The 20,362-nt window shown below is 38.5% G+C and overlaps 1 protein-coding gene across 1 annotated transcript in view; it reads right to left on the bottom strand.

Annotated features, from left to right (window-relative positions):
• LOC128656845 (vomeronasal type-2 receptor 26-like) overlaps positions 1 to 10,644 on the bottom strand; it is a 119,057-nt gene extending 108,413 nt beyond the window's left edge. The window contains exons 1-2 of the mRNA XM_053711012.1: positions 10,615 to 10,644; positions 5,535 to 5,777 (exon numbers count right to left, since the gene is read on the bottom strand). Coding sequence (XP_053566987.1) covers positions 5,535 to 5,777; positions 10,615 to 10,644 — 273 coding nt within the window. The remainder of the gene's footprint in view (positions 1 to 5,534; positions 5,778 to 10,614) is intronic.
• Positions 10,645 to 20,362: the final 9,718 nt, after the last annotated feature.

The raw sequence follows: 20,362 nt of genomic DNA, 5'->3' as shown, positions 1-20,362 counted from the left end.
TTTACCTTTAAAAAACCTTACTTTAATGTACAGTGTTCATAAAATAATGGGTAATTTCACAGACCCTTAAAGGGACAGTCTAGTCAAAATTAAACTTTCATGATTCAGATAGCAGGCAATTGTAAGCAAATCTCCTATTATCAATTATTCTTAAATCTCTTGATTCCTTTATTTGAAAAAGAAAAAATGTAAGCATAGGAGCTGACCCATTTGTGTTGAACCAAAAATGGTCTGGCTCCTAAGCTTTCATTCAAATAAGGATACCAAGAGAATGAAGAACATTGAAAATTGAAGTTAATTAGAAAGTTGCTTAAAATTGAATGCTCTATCTGAATCATGAAAGTTTAATTTTGACTAGACTATCCCTTTAATCATGCCTGATTAGCATTAGAAATATTTATGTTTTTAAAGCCATCATGACTCTAAAATTACACAGACATAGTGTCACCATGTTTATTGTATACAGTATGTGTTGTAAAAACAAAAAATAAAACTACATAAAACATCATAACACAATTAAAAATGAAGACTGGAAGGCCCGAATGCAGCAAATGCAGCTGTTTTAACAGGAGTTAAGAAGCAGCGGTCTTAAGACCACTGCTCCTTAACTCGCCCGCCACCTCTGAGGATACAATCGGGTTGATTGACAGCCCCTGCTAGCGGCCGATTGGCCGTGAATGTGCAGGGGCTGCATTGCACAAGCATTTCACTAGATATGCTTGTGCGATGATAAATGCCAACAGCGTATGCTGTCTGGATTTATTGATGTGTGGTGGACATGATCCTCTACAGTGGATCCTGTCATCCCCCACATTGTTAAATCACCCCTGTATCTAAACTTTTTGATAAAAAAAATTGCCAATTTTTCCATATTAGCTTTATTAGTCTACCAAAATGAAGACCAATTGAATTGTTGATTATTTCCCTTAGAAAACAAAATATCCAAATGAATGATGTAGTAAATGTCTCTTTAAAATATTTTCCCTATCACCACCTCTTCTAGGAATCTTAACCTGTTCTATAATCTGAAACTCTAACTGGCCTGTGTTAAATCCCTAACAAATGAGCAGAGACTGCCGCCTCAGTATCCTTACACTGAATTTTGGACTTATGCTTTTTGATCTAGTCACAAATATGTCTACCAGTCTTGCCATCATAAACCAGCCCACATAGGCATTCAGTCAGATATGCTACGAATGTAAATCTACATTTTAAAGAGATATGATATTTTTTTCCATGGTTGAGACAGGGTATACAATTTAAATAAAGTTGTACTTCTATTATCAGATTTGTTTTATTTTCATGTTATTCTTTGTTGAATAAATATCTAGATAGGTAATGTGCACATGTCTGGGGCACTACATGACAGGGAATAGTGATTCCATCTAGTACTCTTGGTAATGTATAACATTCTTGCAAAACTGCTGTCAAATAGTTCTGCATACAAATGCACATTGCTGAGCTTATCTCAGAAAACAAAGACAATTTTATTATAGAATTAAATTGGAAAGTTGTTTAAAATTGTATGTTCTACCTGAATCATAAAAGAAAATCTGGGGGTTTCATGTCCCTTTAAGTGTTTTTTTAATCTGATTTGTTTATCCTTTTAAGAGGTGATATAAAAATCCATATGTAGTTCAGTTAATTACATTGCTAATCATTCATAATTAAGAACTTTTGAGAGGACCTAAATAATGTTTTATTTATGGAACCTATGAAGTAAAATGATCCTTTTTTTTAAAAGTAGTTGTACCATTATTCTTCAAGCACAAGTGTTTTAAAAAGCCAGAGTTTGTGTGACTGTTCAATGGGCAGTAGGGGCAGTGATGTAGGCATTGTTGGGATGAGGACTGAGCTATGGTGTTTCTGGCAAGATTGAGATGTTCCTGAATTCTCTTTGGGAAATTAAGACATTATAGGTTGAGAAAAGACATAGGGCTCCATGTACAAAGAAGCATAAGCTGCTTCAGAGCCCTTGCGAGGCAGGTTCACACAAGCGAGCCTGCTTCCTGCAATGTAAGAAGCAGCAGTAGTTAGAACACTGCTTCCTACACTCTTAACCAACACTGAGGTGGTGAAGAGAAATCACTCCAAACTCACTGACTCAGGGTTATTGACAGATCCTTCTCTCACACAATTGGCTGTGTGAGAAAAGGGCGGGTATTACACACTCATCTGAGTGTATAAAGATGCACACAGGTCATCAGATGAAATGATCCGCTTCCTGTATGCAATGAAGGGGTGTGGACAATGTCTTAAGACAAAAAACTTTTTTGCACGCCACTTGATACATGGGTCCAATAGGATGAAAAGCATGACAATGGTTTAATAGTTTGCTTGATGTTACATGAAGTTAGTTTGAAACTTCCTAGAATACAAAGTTTAGAATTTTGTCCATGATTTACTTTCAGAACAGGTGTCCACCGCTAGTAAATATTTGAATATACTGTTTAAAATCTTTTAAAGTAAAGTATACAAATACAAGAGTTCTAAAATGTTTACCTATCACATATGTCTTAGGACTCTAGAATGAATAAAATTTGAGTTAAAGGGACACTAAACCCACATTTTTTCTTTCATAATTCAGATAGAGCATGCAATTTTAAGCAACTTTCCATTTTACTCCTATTATCACATTTTCTTCATTCTCTTGCTATCTTTTTTTAAAAAGCAGGTATCTGATGCATAGGAGCCGGCCCATTTTTTGTTGAGAACCTGGGTTATGCTTGTTTATTGGTGGCTAAATGTAAGCCTCCAATAAGCAAGTGCTATCCATGGTGCTGAAGCTAAAATGGGCTGTCTGCGAAGTTTTACATTCCTGCTTTTAAAATAAATATAGCAATAGAAGGAAGAAAAATTCACCTAGATTATGAGTTTTGCGTTAGAAGCTGTGCGGTGCTAATGAGCAGTCCGGCACGGAGCGAGTCCATCTTCAAGACATCCGACGCGAAGCATCCTCTTCATCCAGAGTCTTCTTACTAAATGACGGTACCTTTAAGTGACGTCATTCAAGATGGCGTCCTTTCAATTCCGATTGGCTGATAGAATTCTATCAGCCAATCGGAATTAAGGTAGAAAAAATCTTATTGGCTGATGCAATCAGCCAATAGGATTGAGATTGCATTCTATTGGCTGATTGGAACAGCCAATAGAATGCCAGCTCAATCCTATTGACTGATTGGATCAGCCAATAGGATTGAACTTCAATCCTATAGGCTGATTGCATCAATTAATAGGATTTTTTCTACCTTAATTCCGATTGGCTGATAGAATTCTATCAGCCAATCGGAATTGAAGGGGCGCCATCTTGGATGAAGTCACTTAAAGGTACCGTCATTTAGTAAGAAGACTCTGGATGAAGAGGATGCTCCGTGTCGGATGTCTTGAAGATGAACCCGCTCCGCGCCGGATGGATGAAGATAGAAGATGCTGTCTGGATGAAGAATTCTGCCCATCTGGAGGACCTCTTCTGCCCGGCTTGGAGAAGACTTCTGCCCATCTGGAGGACCACTTCTGCCCGGTTGGGGGAAGACATCTCATGGTAGGGTGATCTTCAATGGGTTAGTGTTAGGTTTTTTTAAGGGGGGATTGGGTGGGTTTTAGAGTAGGGTTGGTTGTGTGGGTGGTGGGTTTTATTGTTGGTGTGGGTGGTGGGTTTTATTGTTGGGGGGTATTTGTCCTTTTTTTTACAGGTAAAAGAGCAAATTACTTTGGGGCAATGCCCCGCAAAAGGCCCTTTTAAGGGCTATTTGTAATTTAGAGTAGGGTAGGGCTTTTTTTTATTTTGTTAGGGGGATTAGAGTAGGTGTAATTAGTTTAAAAATCTTGTAATTATTTTATTATTTTCTGTAATTTAGTGTTTTTTTTCCGTACTTTAGATAATTTTATTTAATTGTAATTAATTGTATTTAATTTAGTTAATTTATTTAATTATAGTATAGTGTTAGATGTTAGTGTAACTTAGGTTAGGTTTTATTTTACAGGTAAATTTGTCTTTATTTTAACTAGGTAGTTATTAAATAGTTATAACTATTTATTAACTATTCTACCTAGTGAAAATAAATACAAAGTTGCCTGTAAAATAAAAATAAACCCTAAGCTAGCTACAATGTAACAATTAGTTATATTGTAGCTAGTTTAGGGTTTATTTTAAAGGTAAGTATTTAGTTTTAAATAGGAATTATTTAGGTAATTGTAGTAATTTCATTTAGATTTATTGCAATTATATTTAAGTTAATATAGTGGCGGCGACTTTGGGGGCGGCAGATTAGGGGTTAATAAATATAGGTAGGTGGCAGCGATATTAGGGATGGCAGATTAGGGGTTAATCATATTTAACTAGTGTTTGCGATGCGGGAGTGCAGCGGTTTAGGGGTTAATATATTTATTATAGTGGCGGCGATGTCCGGTTCGGCAGATTAGGGGTTAAAATATTTATTTTAGTGTTTGCGATGTGGGGGGGGGCCTCGGTTTAGGGGTTAATAGGTAGTTTATGGGTGTAAGTGTACTTTTTTGCACTTTAGTCAAGAGTTTTATGCTACGGCGTTATAGTGTAAAACTCTTAACTACTGACTTTAAAATGCGGTACCAGACTTGAATGGAGAGGGTCTACCGCTCACTTTTGGTCAGACTCGTAATACCAGCTCTATGCAAGTCCCATTGAAAATATAGGATACGCAATTGACGTAAGTGGATTTGCAGTATTTCCGAGTCTGGCCAAAAAAGTGAGTGGTGAGCCTGTCATTTCAAGACTCGTAATAACAGCGAGCATTAAAAAGCAGCGTTGGGACCGGGCAACGCTGCTTTTTAAGCCTAATGCACAACTCGTAATCTAGCCGATTGTTAATAGGAGTAAATTAGAAAGTTGATTAAAATTTCAAGCTCTTTCTGAATCACGAAAGAACAAATTTGGGTTCAGTGTCCCTTTAACCTTCAACACTAAATATTGAGGTGCTTGGAATTGATAAAAACTCCTACAGACATTCTTAAGACCGCTTCTTCTTAACTTATATTTCTGGTGAGCCTGAAGGCTTGCGTGGAAACAGCAGCATACGCTGCTTAATAAATCTAGCCCTAACTATGCAGTGCTGGTGTCAACCCTTCAGCTGTTAGTGCTGCAGTAGCAAATCAGGCAGTAACAAGGAACACAATGTTGAGGGAAGGTGTGGCTGCACACGCGAAAACCGGGATTAAAATGGAAGTGGGCGGGCCTTTTTAATGTAATAAAATCCTTGACTTGCCCGGTATGGCAATCCTATGCACCAAGCATTTTATTTAATGAGCTCTTGCTAAATCTCTGTATAATAATATGAAGAATAAAAAAAGATACCAAACATCTGTCATTAAAGTTATGAGATCATTACCCTTGGCAAAACACAGTTCCATTAAATTAACAAACATAACACAACACGCAGTAATTATAAGTTTTCTGGTGTGTCATTTTGTTATTATAGCCCACGGTAATTCTGCTTATCTATTTTGTGACTTGATCTTATTTCAGGAAAACCAACTAGATAAGATGTAATGCTCCTTACCTGTGAGAGGTGTGGTCCCCACAGGTCTGTAGTGTTGTATATTTGTAGCTGTTCTCCCACAGGAGCTGAATGGTCAAAACTACCGACTTTTATTAGTGTTAATTCATATTCATTTGGAAAATCAGATTTAAAGAAATAGTTTTTTACAATATCGAAGCGAGCTGGAGGGTCCCCGTTGCTATCAAAGTAAAGCTCATCTCCAGAATGGCTCGAAAAATGCACATTTCTCACAAACTCATTCAGCTGAAATTCATAAAGACAGATTTTAGTTGTTTATTACACCTAATTTGTAAAATAGCTTTAAATATATATTTACTAAAAAATATCCATGCATTGTTTTTTAGTCTCGACTTAAACATTTATGTTTTCCTTTTCATGAGAATGGGGTATATGAAAAATGGACTGCAAATATTAAAAATAAAGAATATGCATACATTTGTTCCGTATATACATATTTAGCTCAAGGAAAGTTAGACATGTATTTTACTACACTGCTGCTTGTTTAAACAGCATCTTATCTAGAAAGTGAGGGGGAGTAACATTCCCTCACAGGTGCTTTCTGTGGGAACTGCCTGAGAGAGATTAATATATTTTGGGAAAGCTTATTAAGTTTAGTAAAACATAACTACACAATATGATTGACATAACACGTGGACACACCTGCAAATAATAGTTTAATTAGTAGAATTGCAGGGGGAGTCGAGACGACTAAATAACTAGACAGAAGGAGAGAGGGATTGGAGTAATGCAATAGAGGGATGAATGGTGTGATCATGCAGACTAAATGACATGACAAGGCTAAGTAACAAATTATAGTTTAATAACAGCCTTACTTGATAAGCTGATTACTGAATAATATGATTGTAATATGTTCACAATAAACCCTATTATTATTGTACTGCATTTTTGTGTTGATTTCCAGTTTTGTCAATAACAGTGAAAGAGTGAACCCCTGTACACCCAGACCTTAAAACTTTTAATAAATATACATCTCTTTAGGCCAGGAAACAGGTAGTTGGGCTATTTTGAATCTGTATATAAATAGAACATAGAAAGATAGAATTTGACGATAGATAAGTCTACTACTGTTACGTTACTATTTTCTTAGGTTTGCCTTAATGCATGTCCCAGGCATTTTTAATTATTTTACAGTCTTTGGGGTTGATTTCTGAAGCAGCGGATGCTGCTTCTGATCTACTCCACTTCAGTTCCTCCTGAAGCGGAAGTTAAGAAGCAGCGGTCCTAAGACCGCTGCTCCTTAACTCGTCCGCCACATCTGAGGTGGCAGACAGCAATCAGCCCGATTGAATACAATCGAGTTGATTGACACCCCCTGCTAGCAGCCGATTGGCTGCGAATCTGCATGGGGCGGTATTCCACCAGCAGTTCACAAGAACTGGTGGTGCAATGATAAATGCCGACAGCGTATCATGTCCGTCCGCACAATAATAAATTGACCCCAAGTGTTTACTATGTTAATTGGATGTTTATTCTATGAATCCACCACCATTCTGTTGAAAAAAAATTCTTCCTCACATTGCTCCTGAATGTGCTACTCTCTAATTTAAGATTGTGACCCCTTGTTTTGACATTTATTTTTTTGTTTAAAATGCTTTCAGCTTCCACTTTATTAAGTCCCTTCAAATAGTCTTTCTTTGTACATTTTATATTTTAGACCATGGACCAATTTAGTAGCCCTCCTTTTACACATTTATTTTAAGCTTTTTAAACTGTGTACAGATGCTTTAAATAGTTAGTTTGTTTTTTTATTTAACATAACTGTCTCACAAATTTGTGTGAGATTGATCTTAGGTTTGCTGCAAGATTAGAGTCAGCTGGATGACTATTATGTGTTGTTCTTCTAATAGGTACCATTTATTTGGTGTTTTAGAATAGGTGAATATATTTCCTTTGAGGGTAATATGAAAGATCTAAATTCCTAGTGCATAGGATATGCTATGTGGTATCCTATTTTTTGTTTTATATTTGCCTACCATCGCTGCCGCGGACCTGAATACGTTCGCCAAAGTTATCAAGAAAGCTGTCAAGAAGCCGCGCACCAAGTATGGAGCGATGAGCAGCGGACTGTTGTTAACTGACAGTCATCGATCTCGCTGCTCATCGGCTTCTTCGCAGCTTTCTTGCTAGCCTGTCACTAAGCACCCACACTAAAGTACACTGTTTTACCCCCTAAACCGCCGCTCCCGGAGCCCCCTGCACCTAAATAAAGTTATTACCCCCTAAACCGCTGCTCCTGGACCCTGCCGCAACTCTAATAAATGTATTAACCCCTAAACCGCCACTCCCAGACCCCGATGCCACCTACATTATACTTATTAACCCCTTATCTGCTGACCCCTATACCGCCGCCACCTATATTAAACTTATTAACCCATAAACCTAAGTCAAACACTAACACTAACACCCCCCTAACTTTAATATTATTTTAATAAATCTAAATAAAACTTACTATTATTAACTAAATTATTCCTATTTAAAAATAAATACGTACCTGTAAAATAAACCCTAAGATAGCTACAATATAATTAATAATTATATTGTAGCTATTTTAGGATTTATTTTTATTTTACAGGCAACTTTGTATTTATTTAAACTAGTTAGAATAGTTATTAAATAGTTAATAACTATTTAATAGCTACCTAGCTAAAATACTTACAAAATTACCTTTAAAATAAATCCTAACCTAAGTTACAATTAAACCTAACACTACACTATCATTAAATTAATTAAATAAATTAACTTCAATTACCTAAAATTAAATTCAATTAAATAAACTAAACTATAGTACAAAAAAAAACAAACACTAAATTACAGAAAATAAAAAAAGAATTACAAGAAGTTTAAACTAATTACACCTAATCTAAGCCCCCTAATAAAATAACAAAGCCCCCCAAAATAAAAAAAATGCCCTACCCTATTCTAAATTACAAAGTAATCAGCTCTTTTACCAGCCCTTAAAAGGGCTTTTTGAGGGGCATTGCCCCAAAGTAATCAGCTCTTTTACCTGTAAAAAAAAAATACAAACCCCCCCCAACATTAAAACCCACCACCCACATACCCCTACTCTAAACCACCCAAACCCCCCTTAAAAAAACCTAACACTAACCCCCTGAAGATCACCCTAAATTGAGCCGTGTTCAACCAGCCAGGCCGAATAATTCATCCAAGCGGAGCAAGAAGAGGTCCTCCATCCGGTAGAAGTCTTCATCCAAGCGGTGCAGAAGAGGTCCTCCATCCGGTAGAAGTCTTCATCCAAGCGGTGTCTTCTATATTCATCCAACCGCGGCTCCATCTTGCAGACCTCCGACGTGGAACATCCTTCTGGCCCGACGATTACCCGACGAATGAAGGTTCCTTTAAGTGACGTCATCCAAGATGGCGTCCCTCGAATTCCGATTGGCTGATAGGATTCTATCAGCCAATCGGAATTAAGGTAGGAAAAATCCGATTGGCTGATTCAATCAGCCAATCGGATTGAAGCTTAATCCGATTGGCTGATCCAATCAGCCAATCGGATTGACCTCGCATTCTGTTGGCTGTTCCGATCAGCCAATAGAATTCGAGGTCAATCCGATTGGCTGATTGGATCAGCCAGTCGGATTTTTCCTACCTTAATTCCAATTGGCTGATAGAATCCTATCAGCCAATCGGAATTCGAGGGACGCCATCTTCAATGACGTCCCTTAAAGGAACCTGCATTCGTCCGGTAGTCGTCGGGCCCATCGATCTGTGTCGGACTGAGTCCGGCGGATCGTATGTAACGTCACTAAATTTTACTTTTGCCGGGCGGTAGGGCTTGATAACTACAGCGAATCAGCCTCGCCACAAATATGCTGCGGAATTCCAGCGTATTTGTGGTTGATGGCTTGATAACTAGAAGCCATTGTCTGCAAAGGATTCTCAACAAAGTATTAGAAATGAACATTTAATTTATGATTGTGTTAATTTGTCCAATTACATTTGAGCTCCGGGAACAAGGGGACTGTGTATGAAAATGGTTGCAATTCCTAAACATTTCATACAATATTTTTGTTCAACCCCTTAAATATATATATATATATATATATATATATATATATATGTACACACTATACACACACACATAACTTTGTACCTGGCTTGATTCATGCCTCCTTCAGAAAGATAAAACTGGTGATCTTCTATGAAGAGTCCAATTTTTAGCTTTGCCCCACAGCTGGTCATCTAATGATGAGGCAGAGACCTAAAAAGGCCTACAAGTCTTGCACCCACTGTAAAATGTATCTTTGTGATGGATGCATGAATCAAGCAAGAAGAAAGATTAGAATGCCTTCATCTGAAATTCCTGTGCTTGCTTACTGGCTCCAGCTTGCTCCCAGTCCCAAGCCACCCCTCTGCGCACCCTCTGCACTCCACTAAGTCAAACACTGACGTGTAAGTTGATGGTGGTGTGAAGATTCCCACCAGAAAAACAGCTTAGTACATTTAGCGCAAGACTCCTTTAGGAGTCTGGAGCCATCACCATTTAAAAGTTGTGTGCACTCCCTCTGAAAAAGGTGCAAACCTTATAGGGAACAGAGTCCTTAGCCCAAATAATAGTATTCAATGCTACTCTGCATTTATGCATTGCTGCATATTCCATTCATGCATTATCCAAACTGTATACATGGTATATGAATAGTAATAGCATTACACACTACATATAAAGTGGATACACATAAAGCATGATGTAAACCTGAATAATGGTGTTATATGTGTGCTGCATCCTTTACACTTGTACATAGCAGAGCAGATGCACAATGTGCATGCTCTATACTGGCACACAGTAGATACTCTCACATCACAATCTGCTATATGTATACTGTAGTTGCACATGCATATATTGCATGTACAGAAGATACTCACACTACCTCCTGTATACCAGTTCCAGATGCTGAAGCTTTTTTAGTGCATAATGTATTCCTGTAGATTGCAGCAATTAAATAAGCACACTGATTTCTATACCACACACAGCAGGCACAGGAGCACACCACCCTTGTTCACATATTTCTCCTTAACAAGCTCACTACATTTTACTCACATTTACATCCAGCTCTATGCTATGCTCCATGCTGAGTATGCTCTGGAAATAAGCCAGGTACGGGTACTGGAGTAAGCATGGCAGCAAAGGCCTGAAATTCAAAACCTCTTCTGTCAGGTGAGATTATCTTAAATTATCCTCCAGCACTGCGAGGTTGCTAGTGAAATTTTCACAAGGTCATTTTTGCTTTACTTTTCCAAGGGCCGTTCCCAGCATTTCAGTATGTAAAAGAGAAAGAAGCCCAGTGCAATATAGCACTGCATGACATCATGAGTTCTGTGGCATTTACACACCATGCTTTCACCTAGATTTAGAGTTTGGCGTCAGCCGTCAAAAGCAGCGTTAAGGGGTCCTAACGCTGCTTTTTACCGCCCGCTGGTATTTAGAGTCAGCCAGGAAAGGGTCTAACGCTCACTTCCTCACCGCGACTCCAGGCTACCGCAGATCCCCTTACTCCAATTGCGTATCCTATCTTTTCAATGGGATTTGCCTAATGCCGGTATTTGGAGTCTTGGGAGAAGTGAGCGGTACAGCCTCTACCGACAAGACTCCTACCACCAAAAAAAGTGAGTAGTTAAGAGATTTATGGGCTAACGCGTGAATATAAAGCTCTTAATTACTGTGCTACAAAGTACACTAACACCCATAAACTACCTATGTACCCCTAAACCAAGGCCCCCCACATCACCGCCACTATAAAAAAAAAAATGTAACCCCTAATCTGCCGACCGGACACTGCCGCCACCTACATTATCCCTATGAACCCCTAATCTGCTGCCCCTAACATCGCCGACCCCTATATTATATTTATTAACCCCTAATCTGCCCCCCAACGTCGCTGCTACCTAACTACACTTATTAACCCCTAATCTGCCGACCGGACCTCGCCGCCACTATAATAAATGTATTAACCCCTAAACCGCCGCACTCCCACCTCGCAAACACTATAATAAATTGTATTAACCCCTAATCTGCCCTCCCTAACATCGCCGCCACCTACCTACAATTATTAACCCCTAATCTCACGCCCGCAATGTCGCCTCTACTATAATAAAGTTATTAACCCCTAAACCTAAGTCTAACCCTAACACCCCCCTAACATAAATATAATTTAAAATAAACGAAATAATATTCCTAAAATTAAATAAATTAATCCTATTTAAAACCTACCTAGATTTATTAACCCCTAATCTGCCGCCCCCAACGTCGCCACCACTATATTAAATGTATTAACCCCCAAATCTAAGTCTAAACCTAACCCTAACACCCCCTAACTTAAATATAATTTAAATAAATATAAATAAAATTACTATAATTAACTAATGCCTAGATTTAGAGTTCTGCGGCCAAAGGGGTGCGTTAGCTACGCGTGTATTTTTTCCCTGCACCTTTTAAATACCGCTGGTATTTAGAGTTCACAGAAGGGCTGCGTTAGGCTCCAAAAAGGGAGCGTAGAGCATAATTTACCGCCACTGCAACTCTCAATACCAGCGGTGCTTACGGACGCGGCCAGCTTCAAAAAACGTGCTCGTGCACGATTCCCCCATAGGAAACAATGGGGCAGTTTGGGCTGAACAAAAACCTAACACCTGCAAAAAAGCAGCGTTCAGCTCCTAACGCAGCCCCATTGTTTCCTATGGGAAAACACTTCCTATTAAACAAGTAAAGATGTCAGATGCGCCTATATAAATAGTGGTAACAAAAAAACAATAGTGTTGGCAGTATTATGCAAAAATGCCTAATAGGTTAAAAGATGCATATTAATGTGCAAATAATAAGTGATATCGCACAACCAAAATAAAACTGTGATATAACCCACAGAGCTGATACAAATAAAAATATAACAATCAAACCAATAGTCCTAATGTGTAAAACTAAAAGTCCAAAGATATGATGAAGTTCATATGGCTGCAAAACACTTCTTCCAAAAGTTGAAGGCAATTCAAACAAAATAAATCTGTAAAAAGGACAAAAAAGAAGAAGGCGCCAACATAGTGTGATTCAGTATTGAAAGGTGTTCACTCCCCACACATTCATTAATCGTACTTACAAGAAGTAAGGCACTTGAGAAGTGCTACAACGGCTTTCTGGAACATTAACAGCTGTCCAGGTAGCTGTTCGCTCGTAATACAGGTGAATCCCTTGATGCCGTGGCTCTCCTGCTTGTTTCAGATATGCAAGGTCCCTGCAGCTTTTTTTCTCTCTCTCTTGCGGTGCTTCTATCACTCGTATTAGCTGCCCTCAGGAGAAATACCCAACCAGGTGGGCAAGCAGCGGGACACTGTATAATTTAAAAGTATATATATTTGTCCGGCATAAAATATCACTCAAGCCGTGATAGAGATATAGTCTAAAAACATATGTTTAATTAAAAACAAGTAAAATCACAACGCGTTTCCCGGTCTATCTGGACCGGCGTGGTGAAGACAAGGTAGGAAGATCTTCAGGGGCTTAGTGTTAGGTTTATTTAAGGGGGGTTTGGGTTAGATTAGGGGTATGTGGGTGGTGGGTTGTAATGTTGGGAGGGGGGTATTGTATAATTTTTTTTACAGGCAAAAGAGCAGAATTCTTTGGGGCATGCCCCGCAAAAGGCCCTTTTAAGGGCTGGTAAGGTAAAAGAGCTTTACAATTTTTATTTTAGAATAGGGTAGGGCATTTTTTTATTTTGGGGGGCTTTGTTATTTTTTTAGGGGGCTTAGAGTAGGTGTAATTAGTTTAAAATTCTTGTAATCTTTTTTTATTTTTTGTAATTTAGTGTTTTTTTTTGTAATTTTGTGTTTGTTTGTTTTTGTAATTTAGTTTAGTTGATATAATTGTAGATAATTGTAGATAGTTTATTTAATTTATTTATTGATAGTGTAGTGTTAGGTTTAATTGTAACTTAGGTTAGGATTTATTTTACAGGTAATTTTGTAATTATTTTATCTAGGTAGCTATTAAATAGTTATTAACTATTAAATAGCTATTGTACCTGGTTAAAATAAATACAACGTTGCCTGTAAAATAAATATTAATCCTAAAATAGCTACAATATAATTATTATTTATATTGTAGCTATATTCGGGTTTATTTTACAGGTAAGTATTTAGCTTTAAATAGGAATAATTTATTTAATAAGATTTATTTTATTTCGTTAGATTTAAATTATATTTAACTTAGGGGGGTGTTAGGTTTAGATTTAGACTTAGCTTTAGGGGTTAATACATTTATTAGATTAGCGGCGAGGTCCGGTCGGCAGATTAGGGGTTAATACTTGAAGTTAGGTGTCGTGATGTTAGGGAGGGCAGATTAGGGGTTAATACTATTTATTATAGGGTTTTTGAGGCGGGAGTGAGGCGGATTAGGGGTTAATAACTTTATTATAGTAGCGGTGAGGTCCGGTCGGCAGATTAGGGGTTAATAATTGTAGGTAGGTAGCGGCAACATTGGGGGGGGGGGGCAGATTAGGGGTTAATAAATATTATGTAGGGGTCGGCGATGTTAGGGGCAGCAGATTAGGGGTACATAGGGATAATGTAGGTTGTGGCAGTGTGCGGTTGGCAAATTAGGGGTTAAAAAATTTAATAGAGTGGCAGCGATGTGGGGGGGCCTCAGTTTAGGGGTGCATAGGTAGTTTTTGGGTGTTAGTGTACTTTAGAGCACAGTAGTTAAGAGCTTTATGAACCGGCGTTAGCCCAGAAAGCTCTTAACTCCTGGCTTTTCTCTGCGGCTGGAGTCTTGTCGTTAGATTTCTAACGCTCACTTCAGCCAAGACTCTAAATACCAGCGTTAGAAAGATCTCATTGAAAAGATAGGATATGCAATTGGCATAGGGGGATCTGCGGTATGGAAAAGTCGCGACTGGAAAGTGAGCGTTAGACCCTTTCATGACTGACTCTAAATACCAGCGGGCGGTAAAAACCAGCGTTAGGACACCCTAACGCTGGTTTGGACGGCTAACGCAGAACTCTAAATCTAGGCGTAAATTATTCCTATTTAAAACTAAATACTTACCTGTAAAATAAACCCTAATATAGCTGCAATATAACTAATAATTACATTGTAGCTATTTTAGGATTTATATTTATTTTACAGGCAACTTTGTATTTATTTTAACTAGGTACAATAGCTATTAAATAGTTAATAACTATTTAATAGCTACCTAGTTAAAATAATTTCAAAATTACCTGTAAAATAAATCCTAACCTATGTTACAATTAAACCTAACACTAAACTATCATTAAATTAATTAAATAAATTACCTACAATTAGCTAAACTAAAATACAATTAAATAAACTAATCTATAATACAAAAAACCCCCACTAAATTACAAAAAATACAAAAATATTACAAGAAGTTTAATCTATTTACACCTAATCTAAAAATCCCTACCCTATTCTAAATTACAAAAGTAATCAGCTCTATTACCAGCCCTTAAAAGGGATTTTTGAGGGGCATTGCCCCAAAGTAATCAGCTCTTTTACCTGTAAAAAAAAAATACAATACCCCCCAACATTACAACCCACCACCCACACACCCCTATTCTATCACTAACCCCCTGAAGATCTCCCTACCTTGAGTCGTCTTCACTCAGCCGAGCCGAAGTCTTCATCCAATCCGGGCGATGTGGTCCTCCATTCGGTAGAAGTCTTGATCCAAGCGGGAAAGAAGAGGTCCTCCATCCAGGCGAAGTCTTGATCCAAGCGGCAAAGAAGAGGTCTTCCATCCGGGCGATGTCTTCTTCCAAGCGGCATCTTCTATCTTCTTTCTTCCGGATCCATCTTCATCCCGCCGATGCGGAACATCCTCCTTCCCCGACGGACTAACGACGAATGAAGGTTCCTTTAAGGGACGTCATCCAAGATGGCGTCCCTCGAATTCCAATTGGCTGATAGGATTCTATCAGCCAATCGGAATTAAGGTAGAAAAAATCTGATTGGCTGATGCAATCAGCCAATCATATTGAAGTTCAATCCGATTGGCTGATCCAATCAGCTAATCGTATTGAGCTCGCATTCTATTGGCTGTTCCGATCAGCCAATAGAATGCGAGCTCAATACGACTTCGCCCGGATGGAGGACCTCTTCTTTGCCGCTTGGATCAAGACTTCTACCGGATGGAGGACCACATCGCCCGGATTGGATGAAGACTTCAGCTCGGCTGAGTGAAGACGACTCAAGGTAGGGAGATCTTCAGGGGGTTAGTGATAGGTTTTTTTAAGGGGGGTTTGGGTGGGTTAGAAAAGGGGTGTGTGGGTGGTGAGTTGTAATGTTGGGGGGGTATTGTATTTTTTTTTACAGGTAAAAGAGCTGATTACTTTGGAGCAATGCCCCGCAAAAAGCCCTTTTAAGGGCTGGTAATAGAGATGATTACTTTTGTAATTTAGAATAGGGTAGGGAATTTTTTTATTTTGGGGGGCTTTTTTTATTTTATTAGGGGGATTAGATTAGGTGTAATAAGATTAAACTTCTTGTCATTTTTTTTACTTTTTGTAATTTAGTGTTTTTGTATTATAAATTAGTTTATTTAATTGTATTTTAGTTTAGCTAATTGCAGGTAATTTATTTAATTAATTTAATGATAGTGTAGTGTTAGGTTTAATTGTAACTTAGGTTTGGATTTATTTTACATGTAATTGTGTAATTATTTTAACTAGGTAGCTATTAAATAGTTATTAACTATTTAATAGCTATTGTACCAAGTTAAAATAAATACAAAGTTGCCTGTAAAATAAATATAAATCCTAAAATAGATACAATGTAATTATTATTTATATTGTAGCTATATTAGGGTTTATTTTATAGGTAAGTATTTAGTTTTTAAAAGGAATAATTTATTTAATTTTAGGAATTATTTTGTTTAATTTAAAATATATTTAACTTAGGGGGGTGTTAGGGTTAGGGTTAGAGTTAGGTTTAGGGGTTAATAATTTTATTATAGTAGCGGCGACGGTGCGGGCGGGAGATTAGGGGTTAATAATTATAGGTTGGTGGCGGCGATGTTAGGGAGGGCAGATTAGGGGTTAATACAATTTATTATAGTGTTTGCGAGGCGGGAGTGCGGCGGTTTACGGGTTAATACATTTATTATAGTGGCGACGAGGTCCGGTTGGCAGATTAGGGGTTAATAAGTGTAGGTAAGGTAGCGGCGACGTTGGGGGGGCAGATTAGGGGTTAATAAATATAATATAGGGGTCGGCGGTGTTAGGGGCAGCAGATTAGTGGTACATAGGGATAATGTAGGTTGCGGCGGTGTTCGGATCACCAGATTATGGGTTAATAGTATAATGCAGTATAATGCAGGTGTCAGCGATAGCGGGGGCAGCAGATTATGGGTTAATAAGTGTAAGGTTAGGGGTGTTAGGTGTTGACTTAGAGAGTGTTTCCCCATAGGAAACAATGGGGCTGCGTTAGGAGCTGAACGCTGCTTTTTTGCAGGTGTTAGGTTTTTTTTCAGCCCAAACTGCCCCATTGTTTCCTATGGGGATATCGTGCATGAGCACATTTTTCCAGTTTACCACTACCGTAAGCAACGCTGGTATTGAGGGTTGAAGTGGAGCTAAATTAGGCTCAACGCACACCCTTTTCTGAGCCTAACGCAGCCACTCAGACAACTCTAAATACCAGCGTTGTTTGAAGGGTGCGTTGGGAAAAAAAGCAGCGTTAGCTACGCGGGTCTTTACCGACAAAACTCTAAATCTAGTGGTTTGTATTTTATATCACTTTACATTTCAAATTAACTTTTATTAACTTTTAGTAAATTTAAACTTTGCACATACTATTTTGTATCTTATTTTGTATACAGCAGTCTTCCTAGGTTCTGTGTAACTTTATGTCAGGATCCCATAGGCTCTGTTTCTACTAAAATGCAAACCACACATCAGGGACGTACCTAGTGACCCCCTTGCTTGGCCCTGCCGGGGATTGAACCAGGTACTCCATTTTCAGAGTCTAGTTTGCTCTGTCTGTGCAACTGGAGAATATTTACCTGCAGGGGTTTATGGAGGAATATTATAATCAGTAAGTGTGTCTCTCAGCTCCACCCTCTCTGGATGCTAGCCAATCAGGGATATGCTCTCTGGCTACATATTGATCAACCTATGCCTTCTTTCAGTGCTTTGGCATTGAAGTCTATACTGTTCCTGCTTCCTGTTTGTTGTTGGACTTCATGCTGGTGACATTGTCTAAGTTTGGAAACTTGCTGCCTGCCTTGAACTTTGGTCTGTCCTGAACTTGGGGTTAATTTATCAAGCCCTGTATGGAACTTGATGCCCCGTGTTTCCGGGGGAACAGAAGTTATGAAGCAGTGTTCTAAAGACTGCTGCTCCATAAACTGTCCGCCTGCTCTAAAGCGGTGGTCAGAAATCAACCCGATCGAATACCATGATAAATCTACCCCCTTTTCTCTACATTTGGCACAGTTATTACTACTGTTTGAACTTTCCCTGTTGCACTTTTCCAGCTCCAGTACCTGCTGTGACTATTTGCATATCCTGTCTCCAAAGCTGCCATTGCAGCTTGAATTCCGCACATTGTATTTCCTTTGCTTAGCCCACAATTGTGTATTACAGTCCTTAGCCCTAAAGTTGGCCTTTTAGTACTTGGCTCTTGTCTGACTGAACTTGCACATCAACATCAGCTATAGGTTTGCACAGTTTTCTTCTTTTAACTCTTGCTTGTACCTGTTTCCCAGTGTAAACTATTTCAGGACATCACTTGTTATTACCGTCTGTAACTTTCTCCTAATAAACAGGACAGTTAATATATTTGAGTCTCCAGTCTTTTTATATGCAATCTGCCCAGTTCCCTGCTAACCCTGCCATAGGGCTCCACCCTGTTAAAGAGGCCAGAATCATGACAATTTAACACATTAGTCTCATACTTTGTATTTTCATGTGTATTTTTTTTTCCCGAATTGCACCTAATTGCACTTTGCATTTTTTCTATTTAAATTAAAACTGAAATATAATAACCTTCAGTTTCCGAGAGAACTTCATTACTTTCTTTTGGGCCAAATAATAAAAAAAATGGAAATAAATTGTAAGTGCAGACTTCACAGGCACAGAAGGTCACTGATTTTTTTTTAAAGAAAAATGGAGGAATCTGGAACTTAAAGGGACAGTGCATGTAAAAGTATATTAATTAATTTAGGTTAAAAGTATATTAATATAAACTGTGTTGGTTATGCAAAACTGGGAATGGGTAATAAAGGGATTATCTATCTTTTAAAACAATAAAAATTCTGGTGTAGACTGTCCCTTTAAGGAAATAGTAGAGATGCCTTCCCTAGAAAGTAATAAAAGATCTCTGGTAAAAAAAAAAAAAATCACATGGGAGAGAGAAGTTAACTTTATAACCATGGGGCTGATATAAAGGCTCAGTTTGCATCAATTACAAATGAAACTGAAATATTTCACTACAATTTACATTTCGTTTGTATATATTTTAGTATATATTACTCTTCTGTTAGTTAAAATAAATGTATTGTGCATTTTTGAGAAAACTTCACCTGCATACAGCTGACAAGAAAAATCAGTTGAGACCAGCTTGTTTAAAATTTCTCAAGACTTGTGAGAGAGCTTCTCTCCAAGTTAGAGATCGTTTGAATATCAGGGCAGAATGTGTGGTGATTTAGGGGTTGTTAATAGTGTAGTGGGCTGAATTGCTGAGAGAGTTGTGGGGATTTAGGGGTTTATTAGAGTAGGGGGTCTTACATCAATGCCGGTTAGCACGCAAGTATAGGTGATTTTTCAGTTTGCATTCTCTATTGAAGTCTATGGGGGAATACTTTATCTTTTGCATCACCAGGTTTCAGTCACACAAAAACGTTTTTACTGTCAAAATAATAATGCAAGCGCAACCCAAGGCGTGCAAGAAGCCTCCATCTAGCAAAGTTAATGGAAGCACAAAATAGCACTCACTCTTAGATTTATTAAGCAGCGGATGTTGCATTCTATGCCCATTGTTTCAGCTCACCCTTAACTTCCGCGCCACCTAATTAATGCCACCACTGAGCAGGGAGAGGCATTACACAAGCATTTCACTAGAAATGCTTGTGCAATGATAAATGCAGACAGCATATGTTTTTAGTCCTTAGTGTCAGGACTTAATCTAGTTCTTAGGTGTCAGAGAAAACATCACCTCCAAAGTAAAGTTAAATAAAATGTATCTTGGAGAGACTACATGATTTCAGCCTTTATAAAATTTTGACAGCAGGATGAAGTTTTGGAGGGGGGAGCACGGATCAATGGAGTTTAAGGAAAAGAAGCTAAAATGATGTTGTTTAATGGATACTGTACAAGTTATCATGATCATTCCATAAACAAGCAGAAGTAGTATAATAATTGTCACGATACCAGACAGTTAAGGCTACCCCCACACCCCCCTACAACCTCACCCCTGTTTTTCTCAGTGGTTTTGGGCTCCTCAGAGCAACCACAATCTCTGAAACTTTTGTTTGCTTGTTTTGTGAAGAGCTGGTGTATGACCAGGAAAACCATCCTAGGGCTGGCCGGGCTCCTGGAACATTCAGTCGGCTGCCTCACAATGGACTCCCGCCTAACTCCTCTCAGGCTGGCCGGGCTCCTGGAACTCCTGGTCAGCCACAGAAAGCAGGACACCCACTAATCTTACCCCTGGTTGCTCCAGAAGCCCTTTGCCCAGAGCTCCACTCTTTTGGAGATTGATAGCCCCTAGAGAAGACAAGATCTGGGGGAATTATCGAGGATGCTCCTTTTGGAACTGGTGGTTTTGGACACCCCTACCCCCT

The sequence above is a fragment of the Bombina bombina genome, chromosome 4 (genome assembly GCF_027579735.1).
Source record: "Bombina bombina isolate aBomBom1 chromosome 4, aBomBom1.pri, whole genome shotgun sequence".
Classification (NCBI taxonomy): domain Eukaryota; kingdom Metazoa; phylum Chordata; class Amphibia; order Anura; family Bombinatoridae; genus Bombina; species Bombina bombina.
This window is presented reverse-complemented; position numbering and strand designations above follow the sequence as displayed.